The sequence below is a fragment of the Sus scrofa genome, chromosome 7 (genome assembly GCF_000003025.6).
Source record: "Sus scrofa isolate TJ Tabasco breed Duroc chromosome 7, Sscrofa11.1, whole genome shotgun sequence".
NCBI classification, from domain to species: domain Eukaryota; kingdom Metazoa; phylum Chordata; class Mammalia; order Artiodactyla; family Suidae; genus Sus; species Sus scrofa.
The window spans coordinates 96,802,645-96,823,052 of NC_010449.5; the positions used below are offsets into that span (position 1 = coordinate 96,802,645).

Below are 20,408 nucleotides of genomic sequence, written 5' to 3' on the forward strand. Positions count from 1 at the left end.
AAAAGAGTCAAGAGGCCGTGATCACAGTGCTGAGCCAGCTTAGAGTTCTACCCCCACTTCCCGGCTATGGACTTTATACCAGGTTGCATAATCACACAAAGTGCAGCCTCTGCTCTGCCACTGGCTGAAAGGAGAATGGGGCCAGAACTATACCCTATGGGACCATTGATCTACTGCCACCTGAAATCCTCCCTGAGCTCAAAGACTGCTGCTCCGGTACCAGGGCAAAGCTGACAAGGAAGGATCAATTCCTGCAGCTAGCAAATAAGTGCAACTTCATTTGATTTCATAAAGGTGACCACTAGCATGAAGCTTTGGATATACAAAGAGAAAATTTCTTGAAGATGTTTTTGCCATCCCAAACTGGGGAGCGTCCATCAAAGGGAAGTGCCAAGCTGCTTTCCATGCTGGAACACAGTTCTGGTTTCAAAGTTCAAGGCTGTTTCATGGATGGGAAAAAAGTCCATAGAAGAGGATGCTCTTTCAGGCAGAACCATTTGCTATCCAACTCTAGGGCTCTTGTGATTTTTATTTATTTTTTTATTGTAGTTGATTTACAATGTGCTGTCAATTTCTGCTGTACAGCAAAGTGATCCCGTTACACACATACATACATTCTTTTTCTCACATTATCCTCCATCATGTTCCATCACAAGTGACTGGATACAGTACCCTGTGCTATATGGCAGAATCTCATTGCTTATCCACTCCAAATGCAGTGGTTTGCATCTACCAACTCCAAACTCCTAGTTCATGCCACTCCCTCTCCTACTCCCAGTCAGCAACCATAAGTCTTTTCTCCATGTCCATGAGTTTTTTTTTTTTTTTCTGTAGATAGGTTCATTTGTGCCATATATTAGATTACAGATATGTAATATCATATGGTATTTGCTTTTCTCTTTCTGACTTACTTCACTTAGTATGAGAGTCTCTAGTTCCATCCATGTTGCTGCAAATGGTGTTATTTTATTCTTTTTTATGGCTGAGTAGTATTCCATTGTGTATAGGTACCACATCTTAATCCATTCATCTGTCATTGGACATTTAAGTGTTTTCACGTCTCGGCTATTGTGAATAGTGCTGCAGTGAACTTACGGGTGCGTGTATCTTTTTTTTAATGATTTTTATTTTTTTCCATGATAGCTGGTTTACAGTGTGCATGTATCTTTTTCAATGAAAGTATTATCCAGATATATGCCTAGGAGTGGGATTGGTGGATCATATGGTAGTTCTATATTTAGTTTCCTGAGGTAGCTCCATACTGTTTTCCATAGTGGTTGTACCACTATCTTTAAATAGCACACCATATCTTCTCTTTGCTCAATGCATGCATTTTGAATCCGAGTGTTTTTACCCCTCTACCCACCTTGCATAACACAGGCAAGATGACTTTAGTGCTTATAAAATGGATGGGCTGCAGCTCTCAGCTCTGCCATTGTGCTTCTGAATGGAGCCCTTGGTTACTATCACCAGATCTGTGGGTGGACCAGCCATTCTGCAGCAGGGAGTGGACCTCTCAAAGCAGTCAGCACCATTTAAAGTTTTGTCCATCCCTGTTTTACACACACACAAAGAGTTTCCTGGAAACATGGCTATGCTCCAAGGATTTCAGAGTAAAATGCCTTCTAGAACACCAGTTTCCCAATCACTTGGAATCTCATAAGAAAGTAGATTTGAACTCAGACTCCTTTTTTTCTTTTAGGGCCACACCCATGGCATATGGAGGTTCCCAGGCTAGGGGTCAAATCCAAGCTACAGCTGCTGGTCACAGCCACAACCACAGCAACATGGGATCCAAGCCATGTCTTCAACCTATACTAGAGCTCATGGCAACGCCGGATCTGAGCCAAGCCAGGGATCGAACCCACAACCTCATGGTTACTAGTTAGATTCGTTTCCACTGCTCCACAATGGGAACTCCTTGAACTCAAGACTCTTGAACTTAAATGTGTTCAGATCCTGGCTCTGCCATTTACAGCTGTGTGACTCTGGGAAAGCTGATTCATTTACCTAAACTTCAATTGCTTCACCTACAAAACAGGGTATGTATTAGTTATCTCTTGCTGCATAACAAATTACCCCCAAAACTTAAAAAAACACTTATTATTTCTGTTTCTGTGGGTCAGAAATCTGGTGCAGCTTAACTGGATCCTTTGGCTCTGGGTGTTTCGCAAGGCTGCCATAATCTCAAGGCTCAACTGGGATGAATCTGCATCCTAGCTCACTCATATCTTTGTTGACAGGAGTCCTTCACTCACAGGCTTTAGGCTAAGGCCTTGGATCCTAACGAGCTATTGGTTCAAGGCTTCCCTCAGTGCCTTGCCTTGTGGATCTCTCCACAGAGCATCTCAAAACCATGGCAGCTTACTTCACCGGAGTAAGAAATAAGAGGGCAAAAGAGAGGTCCAGTAAGAGTGAGACTGCTAAAAAGACAGAAGTCATTGTCTTTTGTAATCACAAAAGTGACATCACATCACTCTTGCCACATTCTGTTCTTTAAAAGCAAGTCATTAGGTTCAGCCCACACTCAAGGAAAGGATGTAAATACCAGGAGGGGGATCATTGGAGCCAGCCAGTTTAGAAGCAGCCTACCTTAGGATAATAATAATGATATTAATATCTAGTGGCATTTTGTTTAAAGAATAAATGAGAGAATATATTCAGCTCAAGACCTGGCACATATTATGTACCTAATGTATACAATAACTATTATTAAGTTATTATTATTGAGTTATATAATGACTGGTTTTCTCTCCCTCCTAGCTACCAGGAAGAAACTTTTATGAGCAATAAATGAGATAATCCGCATAATTCAGGAAGGACTTGATACATAACAAGTGCTCAGTAACCATTAATTATTATTATTAACATTATATGAATGTGTGATATCTGGTTGCCTCTCCAAGTGCTGGAAGGATATGCTATGATTACGGTAACTTTCCCAGAATGGTCTCATTTTCAAATATTTTCTCGTTTATCTATGTGTACCCTATATTTGCCAGACCATAATTCCAGATTTGGATTTGTTCAAAAAGTATGAACAACAAAGCCACAGTCCAGTCTAATTTCCTGCCTGCCCAATATTAAGAAAGGTATGCTCAAAATCAGCAGGAAGAAGCTGGTCACTGTGCAGTCTGTCAGTTCTTAACTGAGGATGAGAGAAAGGGGGAATCCTGCACAGGCTCTATGGAGGGAGGAAGGGCAGTCAGGAGGGGATTTTTTACACTTGGACTGGGAGCAGTTAGAATCAAGAGGCTGAGGAGAGAGCAATTTTGCAATTAGAAAGTTGGAAGAAAATGGAGTTCCTGCTGTGGCGCAGTGGATTAATGATCCGGCTCGTCTCTGTGGCGCTGGTTTGAGCCCTGACCCGGTGCAGCAGGTTAAGGATCTGGTGTTGCCACAGCTGTGGCATAGGCTGCAGATGCAGCTTGGATTCGATCCCTGACCTGGGAACTTCCATATGTTATGGGTGCAGCCAGAAAGGGGTGGGGGTGGGGGGAAGTTGGAAGAGAAGGGTCCAGTTTGCAACATGAGAGAAAGATTACTATGAGGTGAGAGTGACCCAGCAGGACTGGGTTGAATGGCTTCCTTAAAAGGGAGGAGGATATTAATGACTGGCCTGTTGCCAGAGAAAATGAGGAACTACAATCAAGGAAACCCCATTACTTTGGCTTTGAGTCATTTCTAAGGGCTCACTCGTGATTGTTATATAAGGAAAATGGAGTGGAGGGACGCCTAAAGTATAAATAATTTCTAAGCCAAAAAATACTAAGAAAGACAAAGGTCCAAGTCCATAGCTCACCTCATCTTCTCAGGCCAAGGTTATCTCCTCAAATATTCTCTCTCACTCTCTCTCTCCTTCTCCCCCTGTCCCCTCTCCTCGTATTTGTACATGTTCTTCTCTTTCGTCTGAGTTCCGTGGAGAAGAAAAAACTATCTTTGCGAGGAAATGCCTTAGGGTCCTTTAGACGGAAATAGTTTACTTATCTGGAGTCACCGTCCCAAGGAGTTTCTGCTGTGGCTCTAGACCATTAGTGCTCAATAAACACTCACAGAGGATGACAGGTACAGCTCTGCTTCCAAATCTAGTCACCTGTGCAGCTGTGAGTCACACAGCCTCCCCCCACCCCGCCCGATTTTCTGAGATGAGCTGCACCAACCCAGACCCCCTTCTCCTCTGGGCATGTTCCCAGGCATTACCAGATTTGTACACAGAAAGGCTCAAAGCAGAAGTTGCTGGGAAAGCTCTGTGAGGTTAAAGGAAAGGTGTAGCAATATCAAGTTCCTCTTCCTGTCGCTCTTTTCTTCTAACTCGGTGTTTCTTCTGTTTGAGAAAGAGGAGACTCAAAAGAAAATCTCAATACTTCTCAGTAGCCAGAGAGGACCTGTGTCTGCTTTTTTGCAGGATGGCCAATTTTAGAAGGGAAAGGAGGGCTGAGGAGATGAGCACTTGCCCCCAGGAAGTCTGCCTACACAATAGGGATGGTGTGTTTATTTATTCAGCCCTTTCCTCCAGGCAGCCGGCGTGGTAGCCATTTCATTTTGCCCTCAGGAAGTGTATTTAGTGGTAGGCTTTCTTTCTTTTCCTGTTAGTTTCCTGCAAAAGGACAGCAGAGCCTTCTCAGAGCAGCAGCTGATAAGAAGGCTGTTGTTGCTCAAGTGAAGGCAGACCCAGATCATGCCAAGGACACAGAGGATAGAGCCTGGGTGCGAAACAGAAGAAGCTGACTTTCACACCTATTCCCCTCATGCCATCTTCCTCCCTGAAATACTCTCTCTAGTGGGATACAGTAATTACATCTTCCACTTGGGTAGAATTTCACACTTCCCCAAGGTATCATCACACTGTACAGAAGCAGAGTCAGAGGCACTATATTTGATGTAGCCTGGGAGTTACTTTAGAGGGTTAATATGAAGAGGCAGCTTTGGGTTTAACCTTATGTTCTAGGGAAATTATACAAATAGCATAAGTTTACCTGATGTTGGATTCCATTAACTAAGCTCCTACTCATCCTACAGATCTCACCTTCAAAGTTACTACTACAGGGGTCGCCTGCTGACGTCCCCTCTCCCAGCCACCCCTGGGTTAGGCGCCCCTCTTCTACACACTGCGCTTCCATCTTGGGTACACACATCCCACACGGTAAACTTGTACTGTGCCCATCCCTCCTGCAGCATTGCGATACCGGGAACCTCAGGCATTCTGCTCAAAGCTCCTAGCATTGGAGCCTGACCCTAACTAGTTCACTCAATGTTTAGTGAATGAATGAGTCAGGGGTTGTCTCTAGGAGCAGCCTTCCCACCCCACCCCATCATTTATTCTGGGTGGTGCTATGGGAGTTATAAAAAAAAGATGTGCTAATTATCATATAATGATCACTAGTGGTTTCAGTAATTAGTAGGCAAAAGCACAGTGGTGGCATGTGACTGAATAAAGCCCTCCGCCGGTGTGTACAGGGCCTTCCCTGTGTTATGAATTTGGAATCTCACTGCCTGTCTACGTTTGGACTCCCATGGAAAGACAGGGCCATTCCTTCGGTTGCCAACACCGGGGAGAGGGAGAACTCAATTTCCCCTGACTCAGTGAAAATTAAATTCAAAGGTACTGGCATTCCTGTTGTGACTCAGCAGGTTAAGAACCCGACATAGTGTCTGTGATGATGTGGGTTTGATTCCCGGCCTTGCTCAGTGGTTAAGGATTCAGCATTTCAGCAAGGCTGCTTTGAGTTCACGATGTGAACTCTGATCCCACAGATCCCAAGGTGCTGTGGCTGTGGTGTAGGCCAGCAGCTGCAGCTCCGATTCGACCTCTAGCCCAGGAACTTCCATGTGGAGCAGGTGCGGCCCTAAAAAGAAAAAAAAATTAACCGCCGGCCCAGTGGTGGCCCTCGCTACTTCCCGCTCAGGCTCCGAGATGGATTTCCCCATCAAGGATCTACACTGAGTCATCTCTACTCCAAACAAAAAAGAAAAAAGTTAACTCCCTCAGGAGGAGCAATGAAAGCAAAGACCCATCCTGCAAATCATCCCTTTGGGGCCAAGATTCATGGCCTCGGCTCCCCTCCTTGGGAACAAGAGGTCAAACTGAGAGAAAAGACAAGACTTTTCCTTCCCATTTCCTCCTACCTTAAAAGCTCTTGGCCTGTGGTTTACTCCTCTTCTGCAGAGGGGAAGTGAGGATGGAGATAGAGAAGGAGGAAGAATAAGCCACAGGACACAGCACTTTGATTGCCCTGAGATTGTGGGGGAGCTGTAAATTGGGATGAAGGATGACAAGACATGACGAACCCTGGAGATTCTTCAGCAATCTCACATCCCAGACAGACAAGGCACAGCTCAGTTGCCAGGACACAGGGAACCAGTAATGTAGTCAGTGGAAGGTGATGACAGCAAAGCAGCAGGCAGATCTGATGCACAGGCCCCTGGGAAGAACTATGCCCCACGGGAGCAGCACAAACTGCTGCAGACTGGGTAGTGAAGAGAGGGGCTGGGCATTGAGTGCGAGACCTTGAATCACGAGGCCCACACTCTATTTCCAGCTCAGCCATCAGTTGACAGAAGGACCTCAAGCCGAAGATGATTGTCAGCGATGTGGCTTAATCAGCGACCCTTGGGATGGGCAGATATTTGTAAAATGCTTTGAAATCTCTAGATGAAAAAAAAAAAAAATGCTGGGGAAAGCTGGTATTATTTGGAGTGTTGATTCATTAAGGAACCAGAGCATCTTTGATTTCCTGTATTGGAATCAGAGGCCACAGTGTTTTCATCCTGGGTGCACCAGTCCCTAAAGATCTGTTTTCTAATAACCTCAGTTGAGAACAAGGTCATTGTTGAGGTCTGTAAGGAATAAAACCAAAAATCTCATCCCTGGAGTATGAGAAATTTTCCAACCAGGCGCTATTAAGTTTTCTGTGCAAGCAGATCCTGGCCAGACCCAACTTGCCTGGAGGGGATGTGTGGGTGGTGATATGATTACACTTCTCCCTCTCTGTCCTCCAAAGCCCTCTCTCCCCTCTCTTTCTCTTTTTCACATGTGCATAAATCTACTTAAAACTTCAACTTACCAGAAGACATTTGGAGATTCCAAGATGATCACCTCAGTTGGGGCTCTTCACTTAGCTCCCCCTTTTTTAAAATGATTTTTATTTTTTTCCATTATAGTTGAATTACAGTGTGCTCCCCTTTTTAAGCCTCTTTTTTTTTTTCTTTTAATAAGGAAGTGGTTAAACCAGACCCTTTTCATTCTACTTGGCAGGTATGTTCCCCCGCTATTCTACTTTTTTATTCACTCCCTCGTACACTTTACTATAAATACGTCCGCTCCACTACCCCCTCTGGTCTCTGTTCCACAAACCATCCAGATTTTTCATTCCAAAGGGATATATTAGTCAATGAGTTCTTAGGTGAAAGTATATTCCCCTTCCTGGTCTCTCCAAAGCTAACAGGATGACTAGATTCATAACAGGACTTTAACCCAAGCCTGCAACAAGTGCTTACCTGTCTCAAATGACCTAAGCATCAGCAATCCCAGGTCAGATTCATCACAGGGACCGATAATATTTTTCTGCTATTGCACAAAGTAGACAAACGTTGTCTAAGTGATGCAGAATGGATCACTTAATAAAGCCAGAGCTGCTTATAAACCAAGAAAAATCTCAAGCTTTAGGGGGAGAGCTAAGCTAAGCCTATAGTATCGCCCAATAGCATGAGTAAGATCAACATGAATTCTGCTTTCAAATCCCCAAATCCTAGGATTTCAATGTTATTTACAAACTTCTAGTAGAGTTAAGATGAGCACTGATTAAACAAGAATACTTCAGAGCTCCCCTGTGGCTTAGCAGGTTAAGTACCCAGTGTTGTCACTGTGGGGCTCAGGTTGCTTGCTGCGGTGGAATGGGTTTTATCCCTGGCCCAGGAACTTCCACATGCTGAAGGCACAGCCAAAAAAAAGGAATACTTCAAGCTGTAACTAATAAACGAATGGAACACATTATCCAGGGAGGAAATGTGGTCAGAATACAAAAATGATTAGAGCAAATTTATGAATTGCAGAAGTATATATGAGTGAATCAGCCATTTTTCAACACTGATCCTACATCACAGTCCCAGGTCCCTGTCCTGGTTCCAAGGATTCCACTTGATTAGGTTGGAGTAGGGTCCAGGGATCTGCATTTTATTTTTGCAAAGCTCCTCCAAGTAATTCTAATTCATAACCAGGCTTAAGAATCACTACTTAAATAACTTTTCCTCCAAGGTAAGAAACTATTAAATGGATTATAGGTCTGACCCAGTCTGGTAATCCTTATGGTCCTAATTGTCAATGGTCCTAATGCTTGGTTAGTCAATATCAACCAGGAGACAAATAAAAATTGGTATCTTTGTGACATGGAACAAACTCTAAACTAGCCATTAGACTCTGGTTGCACCAATCAAATCTAGTAGTATAATAATTCCCTGGCCCGTGGCTCATTTAGAAACTTCTACAAGATCTGTGAGATTTTCCTGCCTCAGAGATGAATCAACTGGAGCTTTTAGAAAAAGTTACTGGAGTTCCCGTCACCACTCAGTGGAAATGAATCAGACTGAGGATGAGGGTTTGATCCCTGCCCTCGCGCAGTGGGTTAAGGATCTGGTGTTGCCATGAGCTGTGCTATAGGCTGCAGATATGGCTCAGATCTGGCATTGTTGTGGCTGTGGTGTAGGCTGGCAGCTACGGCTCCGACTGGACCCCTAGCCTGGGAACCTCTATATGCTGCAAGTGCGGCCCTAAAAAGACAAAAAAAAAAAAAAAAAAAAAAAAAAAAGAAAGGAAAAACTTACTGCCTTTGGAAAGAAATATTCAAATCTGCTTATCAGAACACAGTGCAGACTTCTTTTGTGAGTGTGTGTGTGTGTGTGTGTGTGTGTGTGTGTGTGTGTCTTTTTTTGCCTTTTCTAAGGCTACTCCTGTGGCATATGGAGGTTCCCAGGCTAGTGGTCTAATTGGAGCTGTAGCCACCGGCCTACACCAGATCCACAGCAATGCCGGATCCAAGCCAGATCCAAGCCCTATCTGCAACCTACACCACAGCTCATGGCAACACCAGATCCTTAATCCACTGAGCGAGGCCAGGGATCGAACCCACAACCTCATGGTTCGTAGTTGGATTCGTTAACCACTGTGCCACAAAGGGAACTCCAAGTGCAGACTTCTTTAAACATTTCCCTTGTGGCTCACTATGCACAGTGCTTAGAATATTAGGCATTTATTCATTCAGTAAATATCCACTGAATTAAAATTAGACACATACTCTGTGCTAATAGTTTGTTGCCAAGGATATAAATAAGTAAATAAGACAGTGGTAAGATAGATGTGGTCCCTAGCTTCATAGGTAACTAATAGGCTCTCAGAATTTTTTTTTTTTGGTCTTTTTTTTAGGGCCACACCCGCGGCATATGGAGGGTCCCAGGTTAGGGGTCTAATTGGAGCTGTTGCCACCGGCCTATGCCACAGCCACAGAAACGTCAGATCTGAGCCGCATCTGGGACCTACACCACAGCTCACGGCAACGCCGGATCCTTCACCCACTGAATAAGGCCAGCGATGGAACTCACATCCTCATCAATACTAGTTGGATTTGTTTCAACCAAGCCACGACGGGAACTCCCAGGTTCAGAGTTTTTGAATGAGTGAATGAATGAATGAAACTTGAATCTCAGTTCTGCAGCTTCCTGTGCATCCTGCACAAGTCAGGGAATCTATCTGACCTCTGCTTCCTCATGATTGGGGCAATAACCACCTTTCATTCTTCTCAGACAATTAGAAATCATATGTTCAAAGAGTCACTGGCACTGTGGCTGGCATAAGGTAGGTAGGTAAGTACTCAACAAATGGGAATGGGAATGGTACAGGGCTGTTACTCTGAGAACAGGTAAACAGAAGCTCCCAGGATCCAACTTGTATAGTCAGACTGCCACCTGGTGGTGAAATTAATCTTTCAAAAAATAGTCATAGGAAGGAGGAATTATTGTCACCATTTTACAGTGATATAAAAGAAATCTAAGAGAATTTAAGTGATTCACCTAAGGTCATATAATTAATAAGCAGTAGACTATTGGACTCAGGCATGTTGACTTCCAAACCAGTGTTCTGTTCACTATACCACACTACCCAGCATTCTACACTGCTGGGTCTTTCATAGTCATGAATGCCTTTCGATTTAGATATTTTAGAAACACCTTAACTGAGATATAATTAACACACCATACAATTCACCCATTTAGGTATTGATGTACTTTTAGTTTTTTTTTTTAATTTTTAAATTTTTTATTTTTTTTGTCTTTTTGCCTTTTCTAGGGCCACTTCCTGCAGCATATGGAGGTTCCCAGGCTAGGGACCGAATGGGAGATGTAGCCGCCGGCCTACGCCAGAGCCACAGCAACGCAGAATCCGAGCCAAATATGCAACCTACACCACAGCTACCAGCAACACCAGATCCTTAGCCCACTGAGCAAGGCCAGGGATCGAACCCGAAACCTCATGGTTCCTGGTCGGATTCGTTAACCACTGAGCCATGACAGGAACTCCTATGATGTACTTTTTAAAAAATATATTCACAGGATTGTACAATCATCGCCACAATCTAATTTTAGAATATATTTGTTCCCCCCAAAGAAACTCCACTAAGAAGTTCTCCTGTGGCATAGTGGGTTAAGGATCTGGCATTGTCACTGCAGCAGCTTGGGTCACTGCTGTGATGCAGGTTCAATCCCTGGCCCAAGACTTCCTCATGCTGCAGATGTGGCAAAAAGAAAAGAAAAAAGAAAAAGAAGAAACCCCATTAGCAGTCAATTCCTATTCCCTTCTCCAACACTCTCTCCCCACCTCTCCCAGCCCTAAACAACCACTAATCTACATTCTGCTTCTATAAATTTGTTTATTCTGTAATCTATGACATCAGAGGCAAAAATACACAATGGAGAAAAGACGGTCTCTTCAGCAAGCGGTGTTGGGAAAGCTGGACAGCTACATGTAAATCAGTGAAATTAAACATGCCCTCACACCACATACAAAAATAAACTCAAAATGATTTAAAGACCTAAATATAAGACATGACACCACTCCTGGAATAGAACATAGGCAAAACATTCTGACATAAACCACAGCAATATTTTTTTGGACCTATCTCCTAAGGCAAAAGAAACAAAAGCAAAAATAAACAAATTGGACCTAATCAAACTTAAAAGCTTTTGCAAAGCAAAAGAAACCATAGATAAGATGAGAAGACAACCTGTAGACCAGGAGAAAATATTTGCAAATGATGCAAATGGACAAGAGGTTAATTTCCAAAATATACAAACAGTTCACACAACTCAATATCCAAAAAACCAAACAACCTAATCAAAAAATGGGCAGAAGACCTACATAGACATTCTCTAAAGAAAACATAAAGATGGCCAACAGGCACATGAAAACATGCTCAGTGTTGCTAATTATTAGTGAAATGCAAATCAAAACCACAATTAGGCATCATCTCGAATGGGTCAGAAGGGCCATCATTAAAAAGTCTACAAATAAGAGTTCCTACCGTGGTGCAGTGGAAATGAATCTGACTAGGAACCATGAGGTTGCAGGTCTGATCCCTGGCCTTGCTCAGTGGGTGGAGGATCTGGTGTTGCCATGAGCTGTGGTGTAGGTTGCAGATGTGACTCAAATATGGCATTGCTGTGGCTCTGGCGTAGGCCGGCAGAAACAGCTCCTATTAGACCCCTAGCCTGGGAACCTCCATGTGCAGCGGGTGCGGCCGTAAAAAGACAAAAGATAAAATAAAAAAAAAAAAAGTCTACAAACAGGAGCTCCTGCTGTGGAGCAGTGGGTTAAGGATCTGGCATTGTCTCTGCAGTGGCAAGGGTTCAATCACTAGCTGGGTGCAGTGGTTAAAGATTTAGCATTGCTGCAGCTGTGGCGTAGGGTACAGCTGTGGCTCAGATTCAATTGCTGCCCCAAGAACCTCCATCTACTGTGGGTATGGTCAGAAAAAAAAAGTCTACAAATAATAAATGATGGAGAGGGTGTGGAGAAAAGGGAACCCTCATATACTGTTGGTAGGAATGCAAATTGGTGCAGCCACAATGGAGAACAGTATGAAGGTTTCTCAAAAAACTAAAAAGAGAATTACCATAGGATCCAACAATCCCACTCCTGAGCATGTATTTGGAAAAGATGAAAACTCTAATTAGAAAAGATACATGCACCTCAATGTTCACTGCAGCACTATTTACAAAGTCCAAGACATGGAAGCAACCTAAGCATCCATCAACAGATGAATGAATAAAGAAAATGTGGTATATATACAGAATGGAATACTACTCAGCCATAAAAACGAATGAAAATTTGCCATTTGCAGCAACATGGATGGACCTAGAGGATATCACACTAAGTGAAGTAAATCAAAGACAAATATTACATGATATCACTTATAATGGGGAATCTAAAAAATAATACAAATGAATCTATGGAAAACAGAAACAGACTTACAGACATAGAAAAAACTTATGGAATTCCCATCGTGGCGCAGTGGTTAACGAATCCGACTAGGAACCATGAGGTTGTGGGTTCGGTTCCTGCCCTTGCTCAGTGGGTTAACGATCCGGCGTTGCCGTGAGCTGTGATGTAGGTTGCAGACGCGGCTCGGATCCCACGTTGCTGTGGCCCTGGCGTAGGTCAGTGGCTACAGCTCCGATTCGACCCCTAGCCTGGGAACCTCCATATGCCGCAGGAGCGGCCCAAGAAATAGCAAAAAAAGACAAAAAAAAAAGAAAAAACTTATGTTACCAAAAAGGAAAGAGGTGGGGAAGAATAAATTAGGAGTATGGGATTACCAAATACAAACTACTAGACATAAAATAGACAAGCAACAAGGATTTTCTCTTTTTTTTTTTGGTCAGTCCTAAGGGATGCGGAAGTTCTCGCTCAAACATGCACCAGAGTGACAACCTGAGCCACTGCAGTGGCAACACTGGATTCTTAACCCACTGCCATGAGCATACTCCCAAAGATTTTTATTATTTATGTATGTATGTATGTATTTAGTTCTTTAGGGCTGAATCCGAGGCACATGGAGGTTCCCATGCTAGGGGTCTAATGGGAACTACACCTGCCGGCTTATGCCTATAGCCACAGCAATGCCGGATCCAAGCCAGATCCAAGCCCTGTCTGCAACCTACACCACAGCTCATGGCAACGCCGGATCCTTAACCCACTGAGTGAGGCCAGGGATCAAACCCACAACCTTATGGTTCCTAGTCGGATTCATTTCCGCTGTGCCATGAAAGGAACTCCCCAAAGATTTTCTTTATGGCACAGGGAATTATATTGAGCATCTTGTAATAACCTACAATGGAAAATAATTTGAAGAAAAAAACCTGAATCACTTTGCTATATACCTGAAACTAACACAATATTGTAAATCAACTATCATTCAATTAAAAAATTTATTGATTTGAAAAACAAACAACCCAATTGAAAAATGGGCAGGAGAAGTGAATATACATTTCTCCAAAGACATACAGATGGCCAACAGGCACATGAAAAAATGCTCAACATTGCTAATTATCAGAAAAATGCAAATCAAAACTGCAATAAATTACTACCTCACAGCGGTCAGAATGCCCATCATTAGTAAGTTTACAAATAGCAAATGCTGGAGAGGGTGTGGAGAAAAGAGAATCCTCCTACACCGTTGGTGGGAATGTAAATTGGTAAAACCACTATGGGAAACAATATGGAGGTACCTCAGAAAACTTAATATAGAACTACTGGAGTTCCTGTCATGGCGCAGTGGAAACAAATCCAACTAGGAACCATGAGGTGGGTTTGATCCCTGGCCTTGCTCAGTGGCTTAAGGATCCGGCATCATCATGAGCTGTGATGCAGGTCACAGACCTGGCTTGGATCTGGCATTGCCGTGGCTGTGGTGTAGGCTGGCGCCTACAGCTCCAATTAGATCCCTAGCCTGGGAACCTCCATATGCCACAGGTGCAGCCCTAAAAAAACAAAACAACAACAACAACAAAACTACCGTATGATCCAGCAATCCCACTCCTGGGCATATATCTGGACAAAACTTTCACTGAAAAAGATACATGCACCCCTATGTTCACTGCAGCACTATTCACCACAGCCAAGACATGGAAACAACCTAAATGTCCAACTGTAGATGAATGAGTTCAGAAGAAGTGGTATATACACAATGGAATATGACTCACCCATAAAAAAGAACAAAATAATGCCACTTGCAGCAACATGGATGGAACTAGAGACTCTCATACTAAGTGAAGTAAGTCACAAAGAGAAAAACAAATACCATATGATATCATTTATATCTGGAATCTAATATACAGCACAAATGAACCTATCTGCACAAAAGAAACAAACTCATGAAGAACAGACTGTGGTTGCCGAGGGGGAGGGGGAGGCAGGGGGATGGACTGGGAGTTGGAGCCATCATGGATGCCTGCCAAGTCCCTTCCTCCAGGTTTCTCCTGTCCTCCTCTTCACCGGGAAGTTCTTCCCTCTTCCAGTCACTCTAAGCTCTATACTGGTTCTGAGCTGTGCGACTACTGCAGCACTCCCCGCCCCCAAACTCCCACAGCACATCTGCTGTGTACTACGCAATTCCTACCAGACTAAGCATATTGTCTTTGAAAGGTTCTTGTAAGTGTGTCTTATAAAACCCCTTGTACACTCCTCAAAGACAAGAGCCATTTCTTCTGCCATGGCTACATCTCCCACAGTGCAGATGGCCTAATAGACCCTCTGTTTGGCCTTGCTGACTGACGGAAGAGTTCAGTTCAGCTCTCTTGTTCCTGTCAGCGATGCAGAGAGCACAATAAGGTCCTTTCAACACGAAATGACAAAGTCAAAGATAGAGGGGCTGAGAAAGTACCCATACAGAATTATTTATTGTCTCAAATGTCTCACAGCAGCCAGATCCCAGAATCTTCAGATTTGATATATGTGATGGTGCTTTTTTGGATTAGTATTTCACTTGGATGAAATGGGTAACTTGAATAAAAGTCAGGAAGAGGGAAGATTTTCTGTTACATAGGGAACTGTTATCTCCTAAAATTCTTTTTTCCCTTGTGTCTCATAGCTGCTAGGTGTTCACAGTGGGTGTTATTGTTTTTATCATCCTGATGATAACAATGCCACCAGAAGAGAGGATCTAATTAGAGGAAGGAAAAATGGAGAGGGAGATTCATACTGCATTTTTTTTTTTTTCCTGGCTGTGCTCACAGGATGTGAAAACTCCTGGGCCAGGGATTGAAACTGAGCCATAGCAGTGACTCCAGCTACTTCAGTCACAATGCATGATCCTTAACCCACTGAGCCACGGGAGAACTCCATGTTGCCTTTATTTTAATCACTGAATGTCCCAAAGCTATTTAGGGTGTAAACAGCAATCAACATTTAGGAAAGAAAGCTGGGGAGTTCCCATTGTGGCTCAGTGGTAACTATGAGGACTGGTAACCATGAGGACTTAGGTTTGATCCCTGGCCTCACTCAGTGGGTTAAGGATCCAGCGTTGGCACAAATTGCGGCTCAGATCTGGCATTGCTGTGGCTGTGGCACAGGCCAGCAGCTGCAGCTCCAATTCAACCCCTAGCCTGAGAACTTCCATATCCTGCAAGTGTGGCCATACAAAGACAAAGAAAGAAAGAGAGAGAGAGAGAGAGAGAGAGGAAGGAAGGAAGGAAGGAAGGAAGGAAGGAAGGAAGGAAGGAAGAAAATCTGGATTCGCACAACAATTGATACTTAGGAAAGAAAGGTGGATTCACACTAGTTTTAATTCTGGATTTTTCCTCTTCCATGACAAGTTTTTGGGTATTGTGTGCTCTTACAGAATCTGAGCTTAGGATATGGATACAGTTCGCAACTTTTCCATGATGCCTAAATCTTGTAAGCATTAAGTACACCGAGAACTGCTAATCAGCCTTGTAAAACTGCAGCAATGCTTCCCAGGGATCTAAAAGTGTTCACGCACCATCCACGCAATTCTTACTTGCTCAAAATATAGGAAAATATTGCTCAGTTTTCTTGTAACTGTCCTGTGACATGGCTTCTTCATAGCCTTGTGAGCTGCAGTTAAAGAACCTGTTCTAGAACAAGACTAGACTTGTGGATAAAAAACTTGACTAAGATTTCCTTTCCTAGACAAACAGGATTTTAGTTTAGGTTTCAAAGGTCTTTCCATAAAGCTTGTATAAGATTCTGGGGCTTAGAATATTTTTTTCTTTTTCTTTTGTCTTTTTGCCTTTTTCTAGGGCCGCTCCCACAGCATTTGGAGGTTCCCAGGCTAGGGGTCGAATTGGAGCTGCAGCTGACAGTCTACACCAAAGCCACAGCTAAGCCAGATCCGAGCCACATCTTCGACCTACACCACAGCTCATGGCAACACTGGATCCTTAACCCACTGAGTGAAGTCAGGGATGGAACCCGCAACTTCACTGTTCATAGTCGGATTCGTTAACCACTGAGCCATGAGGGGAACTCCAGAATATTTCTATTCTAGCGGAATTTGGAGTTTTGACCTATATTTAGTATATGACTTCTCTGTTATGTAAAAACATGGACTATCTCCTAATGCGATATCAATTTTTATTAACCCTCTGTGTAAGCGGTGCACATTAAAAAGCCAGGTATACTGTTAAATAGGTTTTTCTTTACAAACATAGTGACCAAGAGATTACACAATTAAAGAGACAGAATGTGACTAGGTCCACTGCTGCCTGTGTCTTGGACCAAGAGAAAGGCTCATCCTAAAAAATAATCACCTTTCCTTCCGGGGGGGGCGGTGGGAAGGACATAACCCTGGGAAAAACTTTTCAGTTTTTACTCAGCTGAAGATCTTTGCTGTCAGATCCAAAGGGTCCCATTGCAATCCTTTTCTCCCGGGCAGTGCGTAGATCTTTGACAAGTAGTGAGCGATTTCTGCTTCTTGTGTTTAGGCCCAGGACTGGACTCTGTGACCAGGGATTTGGTGTGCAGGGCCTCACAGGCTGCAGAGAAATATTAAAATGTGAGTGCATATGCCAAACTTGACATCGTATGACTAGTAGATCCAAAGAGAAAGACCTTCCCGTCATGGTTTATCAGAATAGGTCTATGAACTACTACAATACATAAGAAAATAGAATCTATGAGTTTAAGACCTGCCTCTTTTGATTCCAGTCAAAAGCCTATTCTGGAGAACATGCCTGAACTGTCCACCTAAAGCTTGGACAGATACATGGGATCTTGGGGGTTAGCCCATGTTTTCTATGTCTTTATTATTAGTAGCAATGACTATAGAGCTTTATTCCTCATATGTGCTGAGGTGGATTCACACACGGTGAACAGCCCCTAGGGACACAGCACTGCTCTATTTTCAACTTATAAATCAATGTAGTGATGGCCAGTGTTGAGTTGTACCTCGGGTAAAGCATTCCCATGAGTCTAGGTAGTTCTAATATTAATCTAGTTTTCTGTATTACTCTCTGGAACTTGGAATTTTTACATTCTTTGAAGTTCCTTACCAGAATGTGATGGTGCAGGAAAACTGCATTACAAATAAATATACCATATATTTTTCTTTTCTGATAGGAATGAAGCAAAATAGAATACATCAGAATTGTGTATTTTCAGGGAGCAAACCTGTAGTGGTATTACAAATGGTGAACTTGTTTTTGTGTATCTATATATCTTCCTCTTTTATTAAATAGGAAAAATTTTATTATGTCTAATGAATTCAATGGGATTAATTCTGATTTTTATATATTTGACTATTCTTTGATTAATCTCAAAGGCCTAACCCCAGAGTTTGATACATGCCCACTTACATGTCTGCAGAAAGAACAGCATACTTTGCATGTTTCTTATTTCTCAAATAACTTCTAATTTCAGTTACACATTATATTGTATTATTACAATTATGTAATAATAACCAACACATTATTCATTACTTTGTTTTTCATTTCTTAAAAAAATTAGATAAATTGGTTATGATGGGATGTATCATTTTAATTTTGATTTTCAAGATGTCAATTATTTTATTATATTATTTGAATATTATGCTTGAAATAGAAAATGAAGTCATGATAAAAAAGTCTCACCTGCACATGAGTATTTGTAGCACTTTATTCATAATTACTAAAAACTAGAATCAACCGTCAATAGGTGAATGGAAAAACAAACTGTCGTACATCTGTACAATGAAATATTTATGCACAGATAAGAAACAAGCTATTAACACATCACGACACATACTAATCAAACTGAAAAAAATTATATACAAAGAAAAATATTAAAAGCCACAAGGGAAAAGCAACAAACAACATACGAAGGGACGCCCATAAGGTTAACTTGCAGCAGAGACTCTGCAAGGTAGAAGGGAGTGGCAAGATATATTTAAGGTGATAAAGGTAGGAACCTAGAACCAAGAACACTATACCCAGCAAAGCTCTCATTCAGATTCAATGGAGAGATCAAAAGCTTTTCAGACAAACAAAAGCTAAAAGAATTCAACACCTTCAAACCAGTTCTACAACTACTAAAGGAACTTCTCTAAGCAGAAAAGAAAAAGCCACAATTAGAAACAAGAAAATTGCAAATGAGAAAACTCATTGGTAAAGACAAAGATAATATACAGGTAGAAAATCACCCATTGACAAATATTATATCAAAACTAGCATGCAGGAAAAGAGAAAACAAGTGCAGAACACTGAAAATGCATTTGAAAATAAGAGAACTGCAATCCCAAACAATTCTGTACACACATAGATGGTCATATCCAAATCTAATGGGAAACACAAACCCAAAACTATAGTAAACACACACATTAAAAAGAAAAAGCAACCCATACAACACTGAAGATAATCAGCAAGTCACAAGAGAAAAACAGCAAAAGAACGGGGAGGGGAGCCCAAAGCAAAAATTCAAAACAACTAACAAAATGGCAATAAACACACACTTCCATAATTACACTGAATGTAAATGGATTAAATGCTCCAACCAAAAGACACAGACTGGCTGAGTGGATACAAAAAACAAGACCTGGGGCACATGGATGGGTTTTGAGTAGGGTGATGGTAGGTTTGGGGCCAAAGCTTGAGAAAACTAATTTCTTTTCTTTTTTGTCGACACCCATGGCATGTGGAAGTTTCCCAACCAGGGATGGAACCTGAGCTGCAGCCGTCACCTATGTCACAGCTGTGGCAATGCCAGATCTTTAATCTGCTGCTCCACACCAGGAACTTTGAAAAAACTAATTTTGTCCTTACTTGTGTTATAAATTAGCACAGGGGGCAATTAAAGTTAAAAAGAGACTTGTTGGGAGGCCACTTGTAATAGACCAGGGTTTCTCAGCCTCAGCATTATTAACATTTCAGGTTGGATAATTATTTGTTGGGGGTGGAGTGTTGTCTTTTGCATTGTGGCTGTTCAGCAGCATCTCTGGCTTTTACTCATGAGATGCTATAGCATCAACCCTCCTCCCCCAAAGTGTTTCTTGGGGAGGCAAAATCCACCCCAAGTAGCAGACCATTGTAATAGACCATAAGAGAAATAAAACGGGTAAATGTAACACCTAAGAGGAGTAAAATCTAAAAGCTTTTAGACTCCAAGTGTTTGGATTGAAATGTGAGTGAGAAAGAGGATTGAAAGATCAAATGGAACCACAGAAAAGGCCCTAGAGACCATGTAGTCTAACATGCTTATAATTGCTTGTAAGGTTGTGAACTCTTTCTGAGAGAGTTCGGTAAAACCTATAATAATGACAAAAATTATCCTGTTCGTAGCAATTCCATTCCTGGGAATTTATAATAAATGATTCAAATGAACACAAGTCATCTTTATGTATAAAGCAACAATAGTTTCATGGAGACAGTGACGATGTTCTCAGCAATTGCACTCTCATGCCTACCACAGTGCCCACATATAATAAGGCTCAGATATAATAATAAGTCGACATAAAGTTCAGAGGAGAAGAGATTCTGGGGATAGAAGTTGTAGTTAATGAAACAAAATTCCAGAGGGAGTGGGAAAGGCAGATATCAAGAACAAGAGTAGAAAAGCCCATACCTTCTTTTTTGTGGTGGGAGCACAATGACTTAAAATTTGTGATGCAGCTGGGGAACATGCTATTCAGAAACGAGGAAGACCCGGGGAACACTGCAAAGTGCAGATACTAGAACGAAAGAGGAGTGAAGCAGCCAACTTTTTTCTCCTGGAGTCCCTGGCAACTTGATTTTTAAACTGCCCACAAAACAGAGACACCAGGTTAATCACGCAAGGACTCAGGTGCTCTAGCTGGGGAAGCCAGGCATTTAATTAAGTTAACATTTTCTAACCCGGCGCGCGGGAGGCGCCAGGGGGAAGAATGGTGGGCGTG

The 20,408-nt window shown here is 42.4% G+C and overlaps 1 protein-coding gene across 2 annotated transcripts in view; it reads right to left on the reverse strand.

The window, feature by feature from the left end:
* HEATR4 (HEAT repeat containing 4) overlaps positions 16,620 to 20,408 on the reverse strand; it is a 40,568-nt gene continuing 36,779 nt past the window's right edge. The window contains exons 1-2 of one of the 2 annotated variants that reach the window (XR_002346009.1): positions 20,099 to 20,336; positions 16,883 to 17,040 (exon numbers count right to left, since the gene is read on the reverse strand). Coding sequence is in view for 1 of the 2 variants with exons in the window: in XM_021099493.1 (XP_020955152.1) it covers positions 16,867 to 17,040 (174 nt within the window). In the remaining variant the exon portion in view is untranslated. Of the gene's footprint in view, positions 17,041 to 20,098; positions 20,337 to 20,408 lie in introns of those variants that run through there. The other variant, XM_021099493.1, reaches the window with a different exon arrangement.